The following is a 16,776-nucleotide window of genomic DNA, read 5'->3' as shown; positions in this document are numbered from 1 at the left end:
GACATTCATGCTTATTACTTTTATAGACATTTTTTATCTTTTCAGCTCAATTTAAAATAACAAAATATTTATTATACTTGTTGGTCTTAATTCACTTGATTAGTGTCACATTAATTGGAACAGTTCAATTAAATTTTTTCTTCGAGGACATGACAGTCATGATTTTTCATTAAATCAATTTTATTGTACCAATTATGAAAAGCCCAATAAGTACAGTAATGAAAAATACAATTTTGATATATGATCATTGAACAAATATATCTGTAACCAGTTTCTGATTGTTTATGAGAGTAAACCTATATGATATGAATGAAATTACAAAATGATTTGGACATGACATTCATGAAGATTGATGTATTTACATTTATATCATTTTCAATCAAGATCTTGGTAACAATGTTGAGCATGTTCTTGATCCATGTTATCCTGCAATGATGATGTAATATCATCCTCGTCCTCTTCTTGTGGCTGAAAAATACCTAGCCGAACATCCCTTGTTTCTGACCCCACAGATCTGAAAAATGAAAAAGTGACTAGAGTAAAGAATTTTGCTCATGAAAAAAAAGGGGTGGTGCTCTTAAAGTAAAAAACTGTAATTGTTTTATACTGTAAACCAGGTCTTTTAATATTACATTTGGTTTGTGGTATAGATGGTTTACTAGAGATTACCATGAAAAGTCAGTCATGGGTTGAAGTGTTCTCGGGATGTTGGAAAGTGTTCTTTAAAACAATGAGCAAACAACTGAAGAATACAGCAAGCAAATCAGTCGGAAGGCATGGAGGACTTGTCCTTGGCTGCCTCTCTCCAAGCTGTGGCCTGGCTCAACCAGTGGTTGGGTGCAGTGATGTACTTCACTAAATCGATGAGGTTATCGACTCTGGAGGTTTAGGGAAGTACAAGAGCCTTGTGTTGTCTGGAGAGAACGCCGTCACCTTCATGGCTCACCAGACAGCAAACCTGTAGGCCAACTGGGTTTTCAAGAAACAAAGCTGTGGTCTTTCGCTTCTCAAAACAGGTTAGCCCATATGTGGCACTGAACTCTTCAGTGTGGGGTACCACGTCTTCTGCCGGAGAGTCATGTGAAGGTAGCGGTTGAGTCTTTTAGGTCTGCCAGGCTGTTGCCTTCAAGAGATCCCATGGTGAGCAAGACTGCTTGAAGCTTCTCACAAGCATAGACAATTCCCTGGAAGCTGAGAGGTCTATATGCTTCAGTTGAAAGACCATATCTAAGGCTAAGCAGTAGCTTTTGAAGACCACAACCGAGATGCCTCTCGAAGAGGGAAGACGAGGGAATATGCAACCTACGCTAAAGACGTGACAACCAGAGAAATAGCGCTTTGATGACACCAATCTTAGATGTCCCACTTAGCCTGGTTGACACCTGTAGAGGACCTCTGGAGATATCTGGACATCTGTGCAGTGCTTCGCAAGAAGCCTTTTGCTCAGAGATACTGGATATTCTCCACCCATAATGGGCTAGACTCCATGGACTGGTGATACCTCTCCAGGTGCAGCTGACAGATAAGAGTGGGCCAGAGGGGGCAGTTCTCTTGGGACTAACCAGATCAGGATACCTATTGGGGTCTAGCCATCTGGGAGTCACCAATATCATCCTGATACATGGAGTGATCAACATCCTGTCGATTACCGGCTGAATCAGGCTAAATGGGGAAAGATGAATCTTTGAACATTGTCCATGGATCCGGGATGGGGGAGCTTCCTGTTCTGCCGCATAGCATACAGGTCGATTTCCTGTGCCCACAGGGCTAAAATGCTTTCCACCACGAGATGATGTAAGGACCACTCCCATGGTGGCTGAGTGTGTTAGGACGTTCCTTTAGGTTGGATTGCGCCTCTCTGACAACTCTACAGCAAGAAATGCTCCTCAAGTGCATTTGCTTCATCAACCGTGCCTCCTTGCTTGTTGACATAGGCCACTAGTTGTGCAGTTGCTCGCCAGTAGTAACGATTGCCTGCTTAAAAGTTCTTGGAATGCTTGCAGCCTTGAAGGCTGCTTCTAACTCGAGGACATAGATGTGAAAATGCCTGTCTTCCTTGGACCAGACCCATAACATGACTATGTCATCCAGGTGTGCAGCCCACCACTCATTCAGTATATCCGAAAATAGATGCAAATCCGAGTTGAGAAGTCGAGTGGGACTCCTCTGGTGAGGTTCTCATCGAGCACTAGGCCAAACTGCTACAGACCTCCTGTGACACCGGCACTGACGGAACACAGGAAACCCTGGTTGCTACCCAGGCACCACTCGTGGAAACGGCAGATGGAACAATCTTCTCCGAGGACATGTGTCTGACATGAGAAGACGTTGCTATTGCTGACCTGGAACAACTGTTTTGGAAGGAATGTATTGTGCAATCTCCCTGAGCTTGCTTCTGAGGGAAAGATTTTTGCTGCTGCTGAATCTATCAGCAACCTCTGCTTGAGTATGAGATTATCTTTATCCTGAAGCAACTGCCTTAATGAAGACGCTAGGATCAACCAATCGTTAAAATATATCAGCAGACTTCACTCGCAAATAGACCCAAGTGGCTACTGAGGTGACCCACTCACAGTCTCAAGCACAGTGTCTTGAACAGGTACACTGTACCGTAGAGGGAGAAGCTTAGGTATTTTCGATGTGTCTGAAGAACAGGTACTTGAAAGTACGTGCCCTTCAAATATACTGAAAGCATGAAGTCTCGCTCTGATGGAAGTCAGCACGGAATACATTATTTCCATCCTGAACTTCGTTCGACGCACAAATTTGTTTGAAGTAGAGGTCGATGAGCGGTCTCCAGCCTCCCACCCCCACCTTCTCCACCAAGAAAAGGGTGCTGTAGAAGCCTAGAAGCCCTGAGATCAATCTCAAACGAATTTGAGTATTGTACGTTTGTCTCCAACATCGCTTCCACCTCAAGGCTTTCGCTGATGTTTGAAGATCTGACAAGAACTCAATTGGAAAAGGAGAGGGGGCAGTGGTCCTGAAAGGGAAGCAAGTAATCGTCGTGAAGGACCACTTGTTACACAAGACTGCCATTTTGCCACTTTGCAATACAAATAATAGCCTTTTCTTGGCACCTGGAGAGGGGGAACTCAATTTTAATAAATTACCCTCTCCCTGCCATATTTCCACTAACATCCCTCCTGATAGGAGCGGGGTGCGGTGGTCAAAAACTCTTCGAGAAGAGGTCATGGGAGCAGCAGAATGTGGTCTAGGAACAGACTCTGGGCCTTTCTTTGATCCTGAACCTACTTGTCTCGTGTTCGGCGAGACAGGTAGGTTTAGGATCAAAGAAAGGCCCAGAGTCTGTTCTGAGACCACATTCTGCTGCTCCCATGACCTCTTCTCGAAGAGTTTTTGACCACCGCACCCCGCTCCTATCAGGAGGGATGTTAGTGGAAATATGGCAGGGAGAGGGTAATTTATTAAAATTGAGTTCCCCCTCTCCAGGTGCCAAGAAAAGGCTATTATTTGTATTGCAAAGTGGCAGTCTTGTGTAACGAGTGGTTCTTCACGACGATTACTTGCTTCCCTTTCAGGACCACTGCCCCCTCTCCTTTTCCAATTGAGTTCCTGTCAGATCTTCAAATATCAGCGAAAGCCTTGAGGTGGAAGCGATGTTGGAGACAAACGTACAATACTCAAATTTGTTTGAGATTGATCTCAGGGCTTCTAGGCTTCTACAGCACCCTTTTCTTGGTGGAGAAGGTGGGGAGGGGGGCTGGAGACCAATCATTGACCTCTACTTAAAGCAAGTTTGTGTGTCAAACGAAGTTAAGGATGGAAGTAATGCATTCCGTGCTGTCTTCCATCAGAGCAAGACTTTATGCTTTCAGTATATTTGAAGGGCATGTCGAAAATACCTAAGCTTCTCCCTCTATGGTACAGTGTACCTGTTCAAGACACTGTGCTTCAGACTGCGAGTGGTTCACCTCAGTAGCCACTTAGGTCTACCTGTTCAAGACACTGTGCTTCAGACTGTGAGTGGTTCACCTCAGTAGCCACTTAGGTCTACCTGTTCAAGACACTGTGCTTCAGACTGTGAGTGGTTCACCTCAGTAGCCACTTAGGTCTACCTGTTCAAGACACTGTGCTTCAGACTGTGAGTGGTTCACCTCAGTAGCCACTTAGATCTATTTGTGAGTGAAGTCTGCCGATATATTTTAATGATTGGTTGATCCTAGCGTCTTCATTAAGGCAGTTGCTTCAGGATAAAGATAATCTCATACTCAAGCAGAGGTTGAAATACCTGGGTATGCTGATAGATTCGGCAGCAGCAAAGATCTTTCCCTTAGAAGCAAGCTCAGGGAGATGGCACAATAACATTCCTTCCAAGACAGTTGTTCCAACTCAGCAATTTCAACGTCTTCTCATGTCACACACATGTCCTCGGAGAAGATTGTTCCTTATGGGCGTTTCCACGAGTGATGCCTGGGTAGCAACCAGGGTTTCCTGTGTTCCGTCTGTGCCGGTGCCACAGGAGATCTATAGCAATTTGGCCTGGTGCTCGGTGAGAACAACCTCACCAGAGGAGTCCCACTCGACTTCTCAACTTGGATTTGCATCTGTTTTCGGATATACTGAATGAGTGGTGGGCTGCACACCTGGATGACATAGTCATGTTATGGGTGTGGTCCAAGGAAGACAGGCATTTTCACATCAATGTCCTTGAGTTGAAAGCAGCCTTCAAGGCTGCAAGCATTCCAAAAACTTTTAAGCAGGCAATCAGTATTACTGGTGAGCAACTGCATGACTATAGTCAATTCTTTTTAGTGAGGCATATTTGCACTGACTGGCAGGGGTGCCCTTTTAGCTTGGAAAAGTTTCGTGATCGCTGATTGGTTGGACAATATAATTCTAACCAATCAGCGAGTAGGAAACTTTTCCGAGCTAAAAGGACACCCCTGCGAGTCAGTGCAAATGCGCCTCATTAAAAGAAATTGAGTATAGTGGCTTATGTCAACAAGCAACGGGCACGGTTGATGAAGCAGATACACTTCTGAGGAGCATTTCTTGCTGTTGAGTTGTCAGAGAGGTGCCATCCAACCTAGAGCAACGTCCTAACACACACTCGGCCGCCAGGGGAGTGGTCCTTACATCATCTCGTGGTGAAAAGCATTTTAGCCTTGGGGGCACCGGAAAGCGACCTGTATGCTGTGCGGCAGAATAGGAAGCTCCCCCATCCCGGATCCATGGACAACGTTCGAAGATCCACCTTTCCCCATTTAGCCTGACTCAGCCGGTAATCGACAGGATGTTGATCACTCCAAGAATCAGGATGATATTGGCGACTCCCAGAAGGCTAGACCCTAATTGGTATCCTGATCTGGTTAAATTCCCAAGAGAACTGCCCCCTTTGGCCCACTCTTACCTGGCAGCTGCACCTGGAGAGGTATCACCAGTCCATGGAGTTTAGCCCGAGCAAAAGGCTTCTTGCGAGGCACTGCACAGATGTCCAGATATCTCCAGAGGTCCTCTACAAATGTCAACCAGGCCAAGTGCAGATTCCCTCGTCTTCCCTCTTCGAGAGGCGTCTCGGTTGTTGTCTTCAAAGGCTACTGCTCAGTCTTATATATGGTCTTTCAACTGAAGCATATAGACCTCTCAGCTTCGAGGGAATTGTCTATGCTCGTGAGAGGCTTCAAGCAGTCTTGCTGACCGTGGGATCTCAGGCCCCCAGAGTGGGATGCAACTATGGTTATCTGGGTTTTTAGCAAAAACAGTTCGAACCTTTAGAAAGGCCGTCAATCAGGGATCTAACCTACAAGAGACTGTCTTTTTGCTTGATTTATCGACGGCGTAGAGTGAGAGCGAGTTGCATGGCCTTTCTTACGTAGTCACTCACGCTTGTGGATGGAAGGAGGTCTACATTAGTTTTGGGTTGTACTTTGTGACCAAGACTCCAGGTTAGAGTTCTTCTCCATCCCCTCTCTCTGGGAGGCATCGGGTGGTGATAAAGACGAGGTGAGGTGCTCTTGTGTCCTCTTGAAGCCTTTGCAGTGCTATCTGAAGAGAAACTGACACCTCATGTCCGAGTGTAAGGGACTGTTCGTTAACACTGGTAGGTTCAAGAACGAGTTATCAAGGAAAATGTCCTTTCTGGTTTCATGAGATGATCCGGAGACTTTACACATCAGCTGACGAGAAAATAGAGGCACGAGCCAGGACCAAACTTCACAAAGTCACGCATATTTCCCAAACACACTTTAAAAAAAATACTAGTGGCCTAGTGCTGAAGCCGTATGTCTGGAAGAGGTATAGCACATTCACAGCCTTCTACCTGAGAAGTCCCTTGACATCTTTATGCTTGGACCTGTAATGGCTACTCAAGCTGTTGTGTGGATGTATTATAAGAAATACCCCAAACTCTGAGATACTGGATACCATCAGCAGATCTAGATACTATTTAGTGTGTGACCGCTTGGAGGCCACAAGGGTCATCCCAATACCCAATTTCATCAGGTATCTCCAGTAATTGGTAAATTAGGTGCAAAAGAGTGTATCCATTTTGTTCCAGGGGTATTAGAAGCTCTAGTGCTACAGCCAGGTCTGGAACTGGCGAGCAGAATACCGGAAGCTTTTAGTTCAAGCAGTTGGTGAAGAGGTTGATCTATGGGAATCAGAAAAAGCCAAGAACCCTTTCCAAACACACATGTATATAGGACCATTCTGATACCACTACCTATCTATGGCATTTTGGTGTGCCTGCTAGAATATTCCTCTTACGCTGAATGAACCTTGCTGACAGCTCTACTGCATTGTCAAACACACAAGTGTGCACCCACTTTGCCAATTTGCAGAGGGTTTGAGAAAAAGTGCACTCATGCATGTTGACATAGGCCATAACAGTAGTGTCGTCACTCATCAACACTACTGAGTGCCCTATCAATCTCAGTTGGAAAGTTTGCAATGCTACCAGTGGTGCTTGCATTGCCAGCAGGTTGATATGCAGGTGCTTTTGTTATGTTGACCACATTCTTGAGGCGGTTTTGTTTGTCAGGGTTCTTCCCAACTCTGGATGCTTCTTTGAACATTCTTCTCTGGAGGTGGGGAGTCACCTGGATTTTTTGTTGTTAAGCCACCACGATCCACTAGAACCAGATGGTAGGGTGAATCGCTGTTTGCTGACCAATGATGCTTCAGACATTACAGGTGGGCATGAGGAACAAGCTTACCTTCTCCAACTACAAAAAGTGTCCCAGAGGTTTTCCCCCCTCCAGCTGGGAATTTATGATCGTGCAGGAATCTGCTGATATGATTGTTCGATGGGAGAACGCTGTTGCAGTGTATATCAGTATATCTAGGTACTCCATTCCTCTGCTTGGGAGTAAGACTGAACTTCTCACCAATTGATCATGATCCGTAGGTCGTTGCAAAAGATAATCAGACTCTCTTCTAGTGGACAAAAGGATCAGAGTATCATTGATGTATTTTTAGACGAATCTGTTCCACTGGGCCAACGTACAAAAATGGTAAACATTTGGGGAGCCGTAGTCTGAGGCACACACCTTTGAACTAGTACAGTACTCCCCAAAGGACAAAGTGGAGCTACTTTTTCAGAATGATGGATAAGTATCTGGAAATATGCATCCTTTTGTTACACAGAAAACATGACGACGCAGTCTTTCCCAATGGCAGATTGTAAAGTACGTAACGTGTCTATCTTGATCTCCAGCCCCACGTTGACTTCTCCACCAGAGAGGCAACAAGCCTTGGACAATTTTGAAAGTATTTTTTATTCATCACTTTCACCTCTACCACTAGGGGCATAGTTTTCTGTGACTCCTGAGGGTAGAACCGAAACATCAACAATGTGCGAGTGAGGGGAGGAGTTGAGTTAATTATAGATAAAAGGTATATAGACTTCCACCAACCTGCTCTATGCTCAAGGTCATACCTCATTAGTCAAATAAGTGAAAAGCAGCCCCAATTATGGCAGCTAGAGGAGAATGCCAATAAAGCATCCCCATCCTCCCATCAATCCTCTACTGCCCTTTCTGGACTGACCAGGATTGGGGGGCGAAGGCTGGAGCATTATCCGCATCTTTCTTGGATTTCCAGATAAGGTTCTGGAGGCTTCTTTAGTACTGACTTTAATGTTGTCATGGGATTTGAATCACACTGGTGCTGCCTCTGAAGGGCTGGCCAGAGACTCCAGCACTAGGGCATTCCTCATGTATATTGCATCCTCTTGCCCCACCTGTATAGCATAGGGAGAGGCAACTGCATCCCTTCTCTTCAGGACTCGACAGACTTGTGCACTAAAAGAACAAGTCTATATACTTCTTCCACTACTCAGGATTTGCCAAGTCCTGGGGTTTTCACAAAGTATATGACTACCTCTGACCAATGGTCAATATAGGATAGTGGTTAGAGGCTAGCCATGGCAGCAGACTCAAGAGCTGAGAGTGATATGTCATCGTGCTTGAGTCTCTACAGTTGGGTCGCTGCTGTCAGCACAGCTGCTGCTGAATCAATGATAAGACACACATATGCCTGTTCCCCAACATAGAATCACTGTTGTTAGAGCACTGGGAGTAGGATCTTGTTCAAACACCTGGATCATAAGAAATACCTACGACCATAGCAACTCAAAAGAGCCTGATTAGACCCTTGAAGTGTACCGAAAACCTGATCAATGGCCATCATCCTTCCCTGTCTGTGTGACAAGAAAATTGCTGTTGTGGGATAATTGCTATGTAGAAAATTGCCATTTTTTACTGATATTGTACAAATTAGAACTGTGAATCTTTTATATTTACTGAATTATTATTGAAGTAATTATGGATTGTCAAAAGGTTTATTATCGAATGAGAACAAAATCAAACAAGTTTCTTATAAACAAACATAGTAAATAAGCATAATAGTGCCAAGAAATGAAATACCTAATTACTTAATATCATTCTGAAATCTGATGCAAAGCCACATATCTTTAATTTTTAAAATGATTGGAAGGACTTTAGAGGACTTAATTTATTCAAAATTTTTGTCAACAGCCTTATTAAAATCTCTGGTTGATCATAAGACATGTTGGTAATTCCTACCTTTTTGTTGAGGATTATTGTTGGTTATAGTCAAAGGAAAAATAGCAATCCTATCAATCATCCTTCTGGTTCGGTTAAGATAATATTTTAGGGGTTTCTTGTCTGATGATTGATATAGTACTTGGGTCATGGTTGAATTATACTAATTTTTAATGCAAAATTACTGAAAAAAGTTTAAAGTATAAACATATATATAAATATATATATACATATACACATACATGTACATATAGTGAATTTGGACATTCACTTAAACATATTTCCATGGTGAGGTCAATAAATATTCCAAAAGGGATTTATGCAACTTGGGTGGAGGGATATCATAACCAATAGGAAAAAAGTTATGACATTTACAAAAGGCCTGATAGCTAAGACAATAATGATCCAGCCCTGAAGTTGTTATAAAAATTACCTAACTGCATTAATCCTTCTTAGTAAAAGATCAAGTAACCATTTTCAATTTACTCCCAAATACCTTAATCACGTAGAAATAGTTTCCTATTGAAACAAAACTATATCATTTTGGGTACTTACATTGTTGGAAGACCGGTAATAAGATCGTTCACAATATTTGTAGTAGGTAATTCTGTTAAAGCTTTGTCCAACTTTTGCGTAAAAGTCATGGCATTTTCAATTGAGAAACACATGGGCGGAATGAGCATAAGGATATTACGACAGAATCCCTCATTGGCCAACAGAATGTTTTCTTCCTTCATTCTGGAAAAAAAATTCATTAAATTTTGGGCACTTGCATAACAAATCATTTATAGTAATATGACTTATAAAATCAGAAAATTATCTAATCAATAAAATATTGTATAAGCCAAAATATTGATAAATGCAGCTTCTAAATACCTACCTATGGACAATTTGTTCAGCTATCTCTTGTGATGGTTTTTTACTGTGTTTGCTCCATACAATTTCAATCCCAAACAGTAAACCTTTTCCCCGAACATCGCCTATAAATAAAGAATCATCCTTTTAATGACTGAATGTACAAAGCAACAATGTTGTAAAACTTATGCATGTTTCATATGGTCTCTCTTATGTTTGGAAATATGACAAATTATCCAGGTAATTTGTATTTTTCCTAGCCATAAAAACCTAAGTCCTTTAATTAGGGTGACTGTTACAGCACAATCTGAAATTGGACTATTACAAATTACTTTGAAAATTTGTCATTTGTTCCTACGCAGCATACAAACCTTGACCTATTATTGGGGGGTGACTCACTGTTTGAAGGGCTGGGGGTCCCCTAAAACCAAAACTAGAAGGTTCACTTTTATTCCCTTTCAACACTTGTTCAGTGAAGAAACAAAATGTGAACCACTGACAACCCTCTTTGATTTTCAAAAAGGATGAAAGACTGATAGGACCTAGGTTGTACATGTGTAAATGTACTTGATCAATCCTGAGAAACCTGTCCCCCATAATGGGATGTAAGTTAGAATAAAAATACCAAGTACTGTATGATGATTAATGCGTTGCTGTACAATTCACCATATCTCTGCCTGTTAAGGGGAATGGAGAGATCTTTCCTCAAACATAAAGGTGGTGGTTTGACGTGAAACTGAACTTACTAATTACCAGACCAGCATGTAACATTTCGACTACTATGTTCCCAAGAGAGGGGACAGAAGAATGAAGAAGAGCCAGTTATATACTACCTTTCATTCCAGGCTTACATCTACTCATTACCATAAACAAGATGCACTCTTACCCTATTTGGAAGCAGGCCTGGTTATGCAACAGCTTGAGCAGCCACAACAAGTCCAAGCACTAAGGTGTTAAGGGACTTGTTGGTAAATTCTGACAGGTTCCTCCTGAAAGCTAAGGCGAGGCTGAGGCCAATGCCTCTGACCTTGTGAGGGCTGGTCTTCGCTGACACTTTGACTATCTCGTCTGCCAAGGCACAAGCTTTACGTATTGTCTCAGGAAGCCACAAAGAGACCGTATTTCTTGACAACACCCTCTTGGACTTGCTAGGGTAACTAAAAGTCTCTGCTACTTGGACCGGAGGTGTCAGCGTCTTTTACAGATAGCTCCGCAGAATCCTCATAAGAGACAAGAGCATCTCCTGTGACCCCTCCAGGAAGAAGGGGATGGAGTACTCAAACCTGGCGCCATGCAAAATTAAAGGAGACCTCCTTCCAACCCCTTAGCATGGGTGACTAAATAAGAGAAATCGTGCAATTCGTCAACTCTTTGCTGGTGCTAGAGATAGCACTAAAACAGTCTTCAGAGTCAGAGCCTTGAGGACCAAGGTCACATCCCACTAAAGGGGCCTGAGATCCCAGAGTAGGTAAGACTGGTTGAAGCTCCTCACGAGTATAGACAACTACCAGGAAGCAGAGAGGTCTATACCCTACAGTTGAAAGACCATACTCAAGGCTGAGCAGTAGCATCTGACAGCCTCTAAGGGGTTCTTTTAGCTAAGGAATGCCTGTGGTAAAGTTGAAATATGTCATCTAAGACACCAATCGCAGAAGATGGCACACTTAGTCTAGTAGCCAGCTTTAGAAGACTTCAGGACATAGACACCTACTTTGCTGGGCCTCGCAAAAAGCCTTTCATTCAGAGGAGATGCTGCATAAGTTTCCACCTGTGAAGAGCAAAGGACTCTGTGGCTTGGTGGTACCTCTCAAGGTGTGGCTGGCAGAAGTTTCAGGACCTCGACCAGAAGAGCAATCAGATTGGGATACCAATAGGCATGAAGCCATCTGGGAGCCACCATGGTCATACACAGTCCTGGAGTAATCAACTCTGTTGATTACCAGCTCAATCAGGCTGAACGATATACATGTGTAGGTGATCCCATGGGTATTGGAAGGTATCTTCGAACAATGCACGTGTCTAGAATAGGGGAGCAACACATAAGGAGCTTCCTGTTCAGCCAGATGGCAAACAAGTCAGTCCCCAGAGAGTTCCATAGGGTAAGCTTTTCTGCTACCAAAGTTGTAGGGATCCCTCTGTTCCTACCTGCCTATGGCAACAATGGGTCTGCTAGTACATTACTTTTGCCTGGAATGTACCTTGCTGACAACTCCACACAACATGAAATAATGTCTAGATGTGCATCCGCTTCGTCAGCTTACAATGAGAGCATGATACAAAACCCTCTTTGTTTGTTGACATTGGCCACTACGGTGGTGGTGTCATTCATCAACAATACTGAGTGCCTCCTTGAATGTTCTTGGAATCCTTGCAAACCTAGGAAAGCTGCTTGCAACTCTGGGACATTTACGTGCAGATGCAGTTCTTCTTCGTTCCACACCCGAGACGACCAGGTCCTCCAGGTGGGCTCCTCACCTTTCATTCCATGCTTCTGGAAACATGCATGAACAGAGGCGGGAGTTGAGTGAAACTACGCTGGTGAGGTTTTCGTTGAACCACCAGGCCACATTCTCTGGCACCTGCTGCCCCAATGGAACAGGATGGAACTGGTGATCTAAAGTCAGCCAACCAGTGATCCTTCAGACACCTCTGATAGAGATGCCCACGATGAAGGATTGGTGAATAGTGACCAAGAATACATTGCTAGTGCTGAGCTGGTACTAATGTCTTGGACAGGAATGGTCGCGCAACCTCCTGAGCCTGCTGGTGATACTATCCGTTTTCTGAGAAAGAAAATGAATAAGTTTGACAGGAGATGTCTGTACATGCATAAAAAACAGCGGCTGAATCAAAAGCAAATCTCCCTAATTAAAGAACAAAGGTTTGTTTGACGCCAAAGAACAAATATTTCCTACAATATTTTAGTCACAATCTATTAGCTGTCATCAAAGTATTTATAATTGTAACTAGGAAATATTATCTGTAAGGGACACATACATGGATGACAGTATTCGTACACCACAATTCTTAAATATACATACTAATCTAATATTACTTTTCATCAAATGCCCTTTAAAATTTGAATCATCAGTTTTACTAAACAGTATAGTACACTTACATTATAATAAAAAAACTTTCACTGCATCCCGTTTTTACGTTCCAAGACCCTCGTAATATATTCAAGCAAATATGGTCATCATGATTTTGTAGGATCTCAAGTGTTGTAAACCTTTTTAGACCCAAGGAAAGCAAAGTCTAGCTTAAACAGCCATGCCTTTCTTAACATAAATACGACAAATTTGGAGATAATTTGTATTTTTCCTAACTATACAAACCTGAGTCCCTTACATAGGATAGAATATCAGCAAAGCTGGAGAATATGGCAGTTAAACTTTTATAATGAAGTGTAAACAGGTGAACGGTACTTATCAGCCGAGTCGGAAAGCTCCACCTACCTTACTTTCTCACCGAGCACTTACTTTGATTGCATTTGGGACTTTCTAAGGGGTAAGTGATGGCAGAAAAGTATGAGTAAAGGATTCAGTTGTGTAAAGTTAAGCAAAATAGAAATTACCTTCACATTTGTCATTTAGTGCAGCGCAAATAGTGTACAAACCCTTGTTTTTTACAGAGGAGCCTCATTTTTAGGTGAGAGGCAGTCACTATACCATTTGGCTGGGTACTTATCACGGGCTACCAAAAATTCGGACCATTGTCAGTGGTGCAGAGTTTAAGTTCTTAACAACTCGTGCAGCCAGTGCAATAAAGGATGCAGAGCTGAAAATCTGTGTATTAACAATGAGGTATATATATATCAATGGTTTGTCTGGTTATAACTCACTATCCTTCGTGAACAATTCTTCACTCAAGAGGTTAACTACTGCACTGCTATTGTTCAGTGGCTACTTTCTTCTCTTGTTCATGTGGTTATTTTTCTTAAACTTCTCTTGTTTCATTTTCTCACTGGGCTATTTTCTGTTGGAGCCCTTGGGCTTATAGCATCTTGGTTTTCCCACTAGGGTTGCAAATTAGCAAGTACTAATAATATTGAGTGTGGAGAATAACACTTCTATATTATATAATAAAAAACCTACAGGCTATTGGGGCTTACCTGCAAGCGAATCGATTCCAGCTGACAGTTTCCGATGCTGTGCCCCAAGAGTGGAGAAGATGAAAACGTAAGAGCCAGTCAACTTTCACTTTGATCTCTGTCTAACACATAATAACCATCCTCAATCCGATGCTAATGGTTCTGTGAGAGGAGCCGAGGTAACTATACCACTTGCTGTGCAGCTACTTCAGGACCTAGTGAAAAGGGGTCTGGGCACCTGTGGATCGATTCCCGTAGGTAATGGGCAGTGAATATGGTCTGTATTTTCCAGATGATAGCCTGGAGTATCTGTGACACCGAGAGAATCCTACGGAATGCCAGTCATGCCAACTCCTCTTTCATCTTGAGCTCTAACCCGAGCTCTTCCCGAGGCGAAAGATGAAGGTAGTGAATGGGTACATTCAATAAATTCTCTTAGCTAAGAGGAGGTTGTATTTTTAGTCACCCTTAGTCTCCTCATGCTTGCAAAGAGGTGCTACAGAGCCTAGAAGTGAGGTCGAGTTGCAGGCATACAATAAAGGTAGCCCCTCAGCTCCCGCACGAGGTCGAGTTGCAGGCATACAATAAAGGTAGCCCCTCAGCTCCCGCACAAGACACAAAGCAACTAATCAGGATCATTGGTTACTGCTCTAAGGCTTACGACCTTGAATGAAGAAAACCCGGAGCTTCCGGGTTTTAGCTATAAACGAGGACAAACGAAAATGAGACCTGCCTCCAGCGCTCCGTATGAAGGAAAGACCATTAACATTGCTAACCTGTTTGGCAGAGGCTAAGGCAAGCAAGAAATGAGGCAAGCCTTAACAGTTCATAAGGTGCCCTCTTAAGGGACTACAAGACCTTAGCAATGTCCCAAGGCAATGGGTCTCACTTCCATCATTAGATAAGCCTGCTCAAAACTTCATATGAGCATAGTTCTGCCGAAGAGGAAACATCATCTCCTTTTAGCCTAAAGACCTAGCTCTAAGCTGGGTGATATCCTTTCACCACTGATGCGGAGCAAAGCTTTTCTCTTTGGAGGTAAAATAAAAATTCGGCGGGAGCATGCTAGGTAAACTATTCCCGACCTCTAGCAGGTCGAGGGTGTCCCAGTGAGGCAGGTTTTGGGGTAACAATTGCTGGTACTGTGCATGCTACTACCACTGTCTCAAGACAGGAATGATCAACTGGATCCAGAGTAGTTAATTCATGTGCGTGCTCAGGAGGGCTAACCCGCTTCGAAGGGCTAGCATGATCAGGTATGACCACATGTCCAATGTTGAGAGACATTACTCACTAACATAAAAGATCCTTTTGAGAAATGAGCTTCTCAAATACTGGCAGTGTGTGTCCCATATTAGTTATAATACTCGCAGGGTGTCATCCCACTGTAAATCTGGTGAGGCCTCCTCTCGAGGAGACAGCCCTCATGATTCTCTGGTGGAAAAGGGAAGTGCTTCCGGCCTTGAGAGTTAGCTTAAAAGTTAAAGGGACACCACTTCTTCATTTGACTTCCAGAGGAAACCAATGGGAAAAGGTTGGAGGGCAGCGTACTGGGGTTAGAGCAAGATGTCTAGATTTGTTCAACATCACCCTGAAACTGAAGAATCCCTTTAGGACGACTTCTTCCTCCTGCTATATGCCAGCCACTGGGAGAGTGACCTCTCTCCACTCTCGCCATAAGGAGATTCCTGCCTGTGGGAGTGTCCTCTGCAACTGTGGCACAACAGGAGCGGATCCTTCTCCTTAGGGCTCATAAAAGGTGCCACAACATTGTCCCAACACCCCCAGGGAGGTCTACATAGCTGCAGGCATTCCCAAAGCAATCACTAACATGCTGGAAAGGTAAAGAAAGATTAAAAAGCCAAAATTTCCTGCTAATAAAAAATTTCTGTTCTCACTAACAGCTGAATTCAAAGCGAGTGCTCAGCTTTTCCACTCCCAGCCACCTGTTTAAACCTCATAAAATTAACTGCCCTATTTTCCAGCTTTGTTGATATTCTTTCCTAGGTAAAGTATGAGAGTTTGTATTTGTGCCAGAATACCAGCTTTACAATTGTGCATCTGAATGTTCCTTACTGTTGTCAAATCATCTAGAAAATCAGTTGGAAGTTTCTAGCATTAATCTAATCCACCCAATTCTCACCGAACCCAACTAAATTTCTAAGCCTATTTTTTATTTTTGCTTAACGTATTAAGGCATAATCTTGTTTATTACTTACCAATATATTCATGTTTCTTTTTAAGATTATTTAGCTGATCAAGCAAGAATTCTCCCACATTTGATGCCATATTCATAAGCTGGTCACGCTCAGTAATATCTAAAACTGCACACCCAACAGCATCCATAGCTGTTGTACACTGGTACTGAAATAAAAACAGTGTCAACTTTCAGTTATTAATGCTTGGCAACACACTCAACCTTGAATATTTGTACTGTACTTATAACCACATGAAAAAAAAGCCATTACACATACTGTCTGTTTATGCATTTTTTCATACAAACCCATGTTCATTACCTGAATGTTCCCAGGATCACAATACTTCTGTCTTTCAAACAGAAGGGGAAAAAAAGGATTTTGACGAAGGAAAAATCAATTTCTGGGCTCGACCTGTGTTGCTCCGATAAAGGCTCCTATAGCACCATTTCTAAGGCATAGTTATTGCTAAATATACCAGAGAAAAAAGGATGCATGGAATGCCAGGAATAAACCCAGCTCGCTCACTCTATGAGTGTCGGTATAGTAAACTGAGGCGTGATAGAACCACGACCATAGGTCCCTCATCAGTATTTTCACTACTCACATC

The 16,776-nt window shown here is 43.0% G+C and overlaps 1 protein-coding gene across 3 annotated transcripts in view; it reads right to left on the bottom strand.

The window, feature by feature from the left end:
- Positions 1-323: 323 nt before the first annotated feature.
- LOC137618032 (5-phosphohydroxy-L-lysine phospho-lyase-like) overlaps positions 324-16,776 on the bottom strand; it is a 55,790-nt gene continuing 39,337 nt past the window's right edge. For all 3 annotated transcript variants that reach the window (XM_068347952.1, XM_068347950.1, XM_068347951.1), the window contains 4 exons: positions 16,191-16,335; positions 9,907-10,006; positions 9,582-9,764; positions 324-514 (listed from right to left, as the gene is read on the bottom strand). In XM_068347952.1, coding sequence (XP_068204053.1) covers positions 376-514; positions 9,582-9,764; positions 9,907-10,006; positions 16,191-16,335 — 567 coding nt within the window. In that variant the 3' untranslated portion in view covers positions 324-375. The remainder of the gene's footprint in view (positions 515-9,581; positions 9,765-9,906; positions 10,007-16,190; positions 16,336-16,776) is intronic.

This window comes from Palaemon carinicauda, chromosome 24 (genome assembly GCF_036898095.1).
Source record: "Palaemon carinicauda isolate YSFRI2023 chromosome 24, ASM3689809v2, whole genome shotgun sequence".
Taxonomy (NCBI): Eukaryota; Metazoa; Arthropoda; class Malacostraca; order Decapoda; family Palaemonidae; genus Palaemon; species Palaemon carinicauda.
Note: the sequence above shows the minus strand (reverse complement) of the source record. Positions and strands in the feature narration are given on the sequence as shown.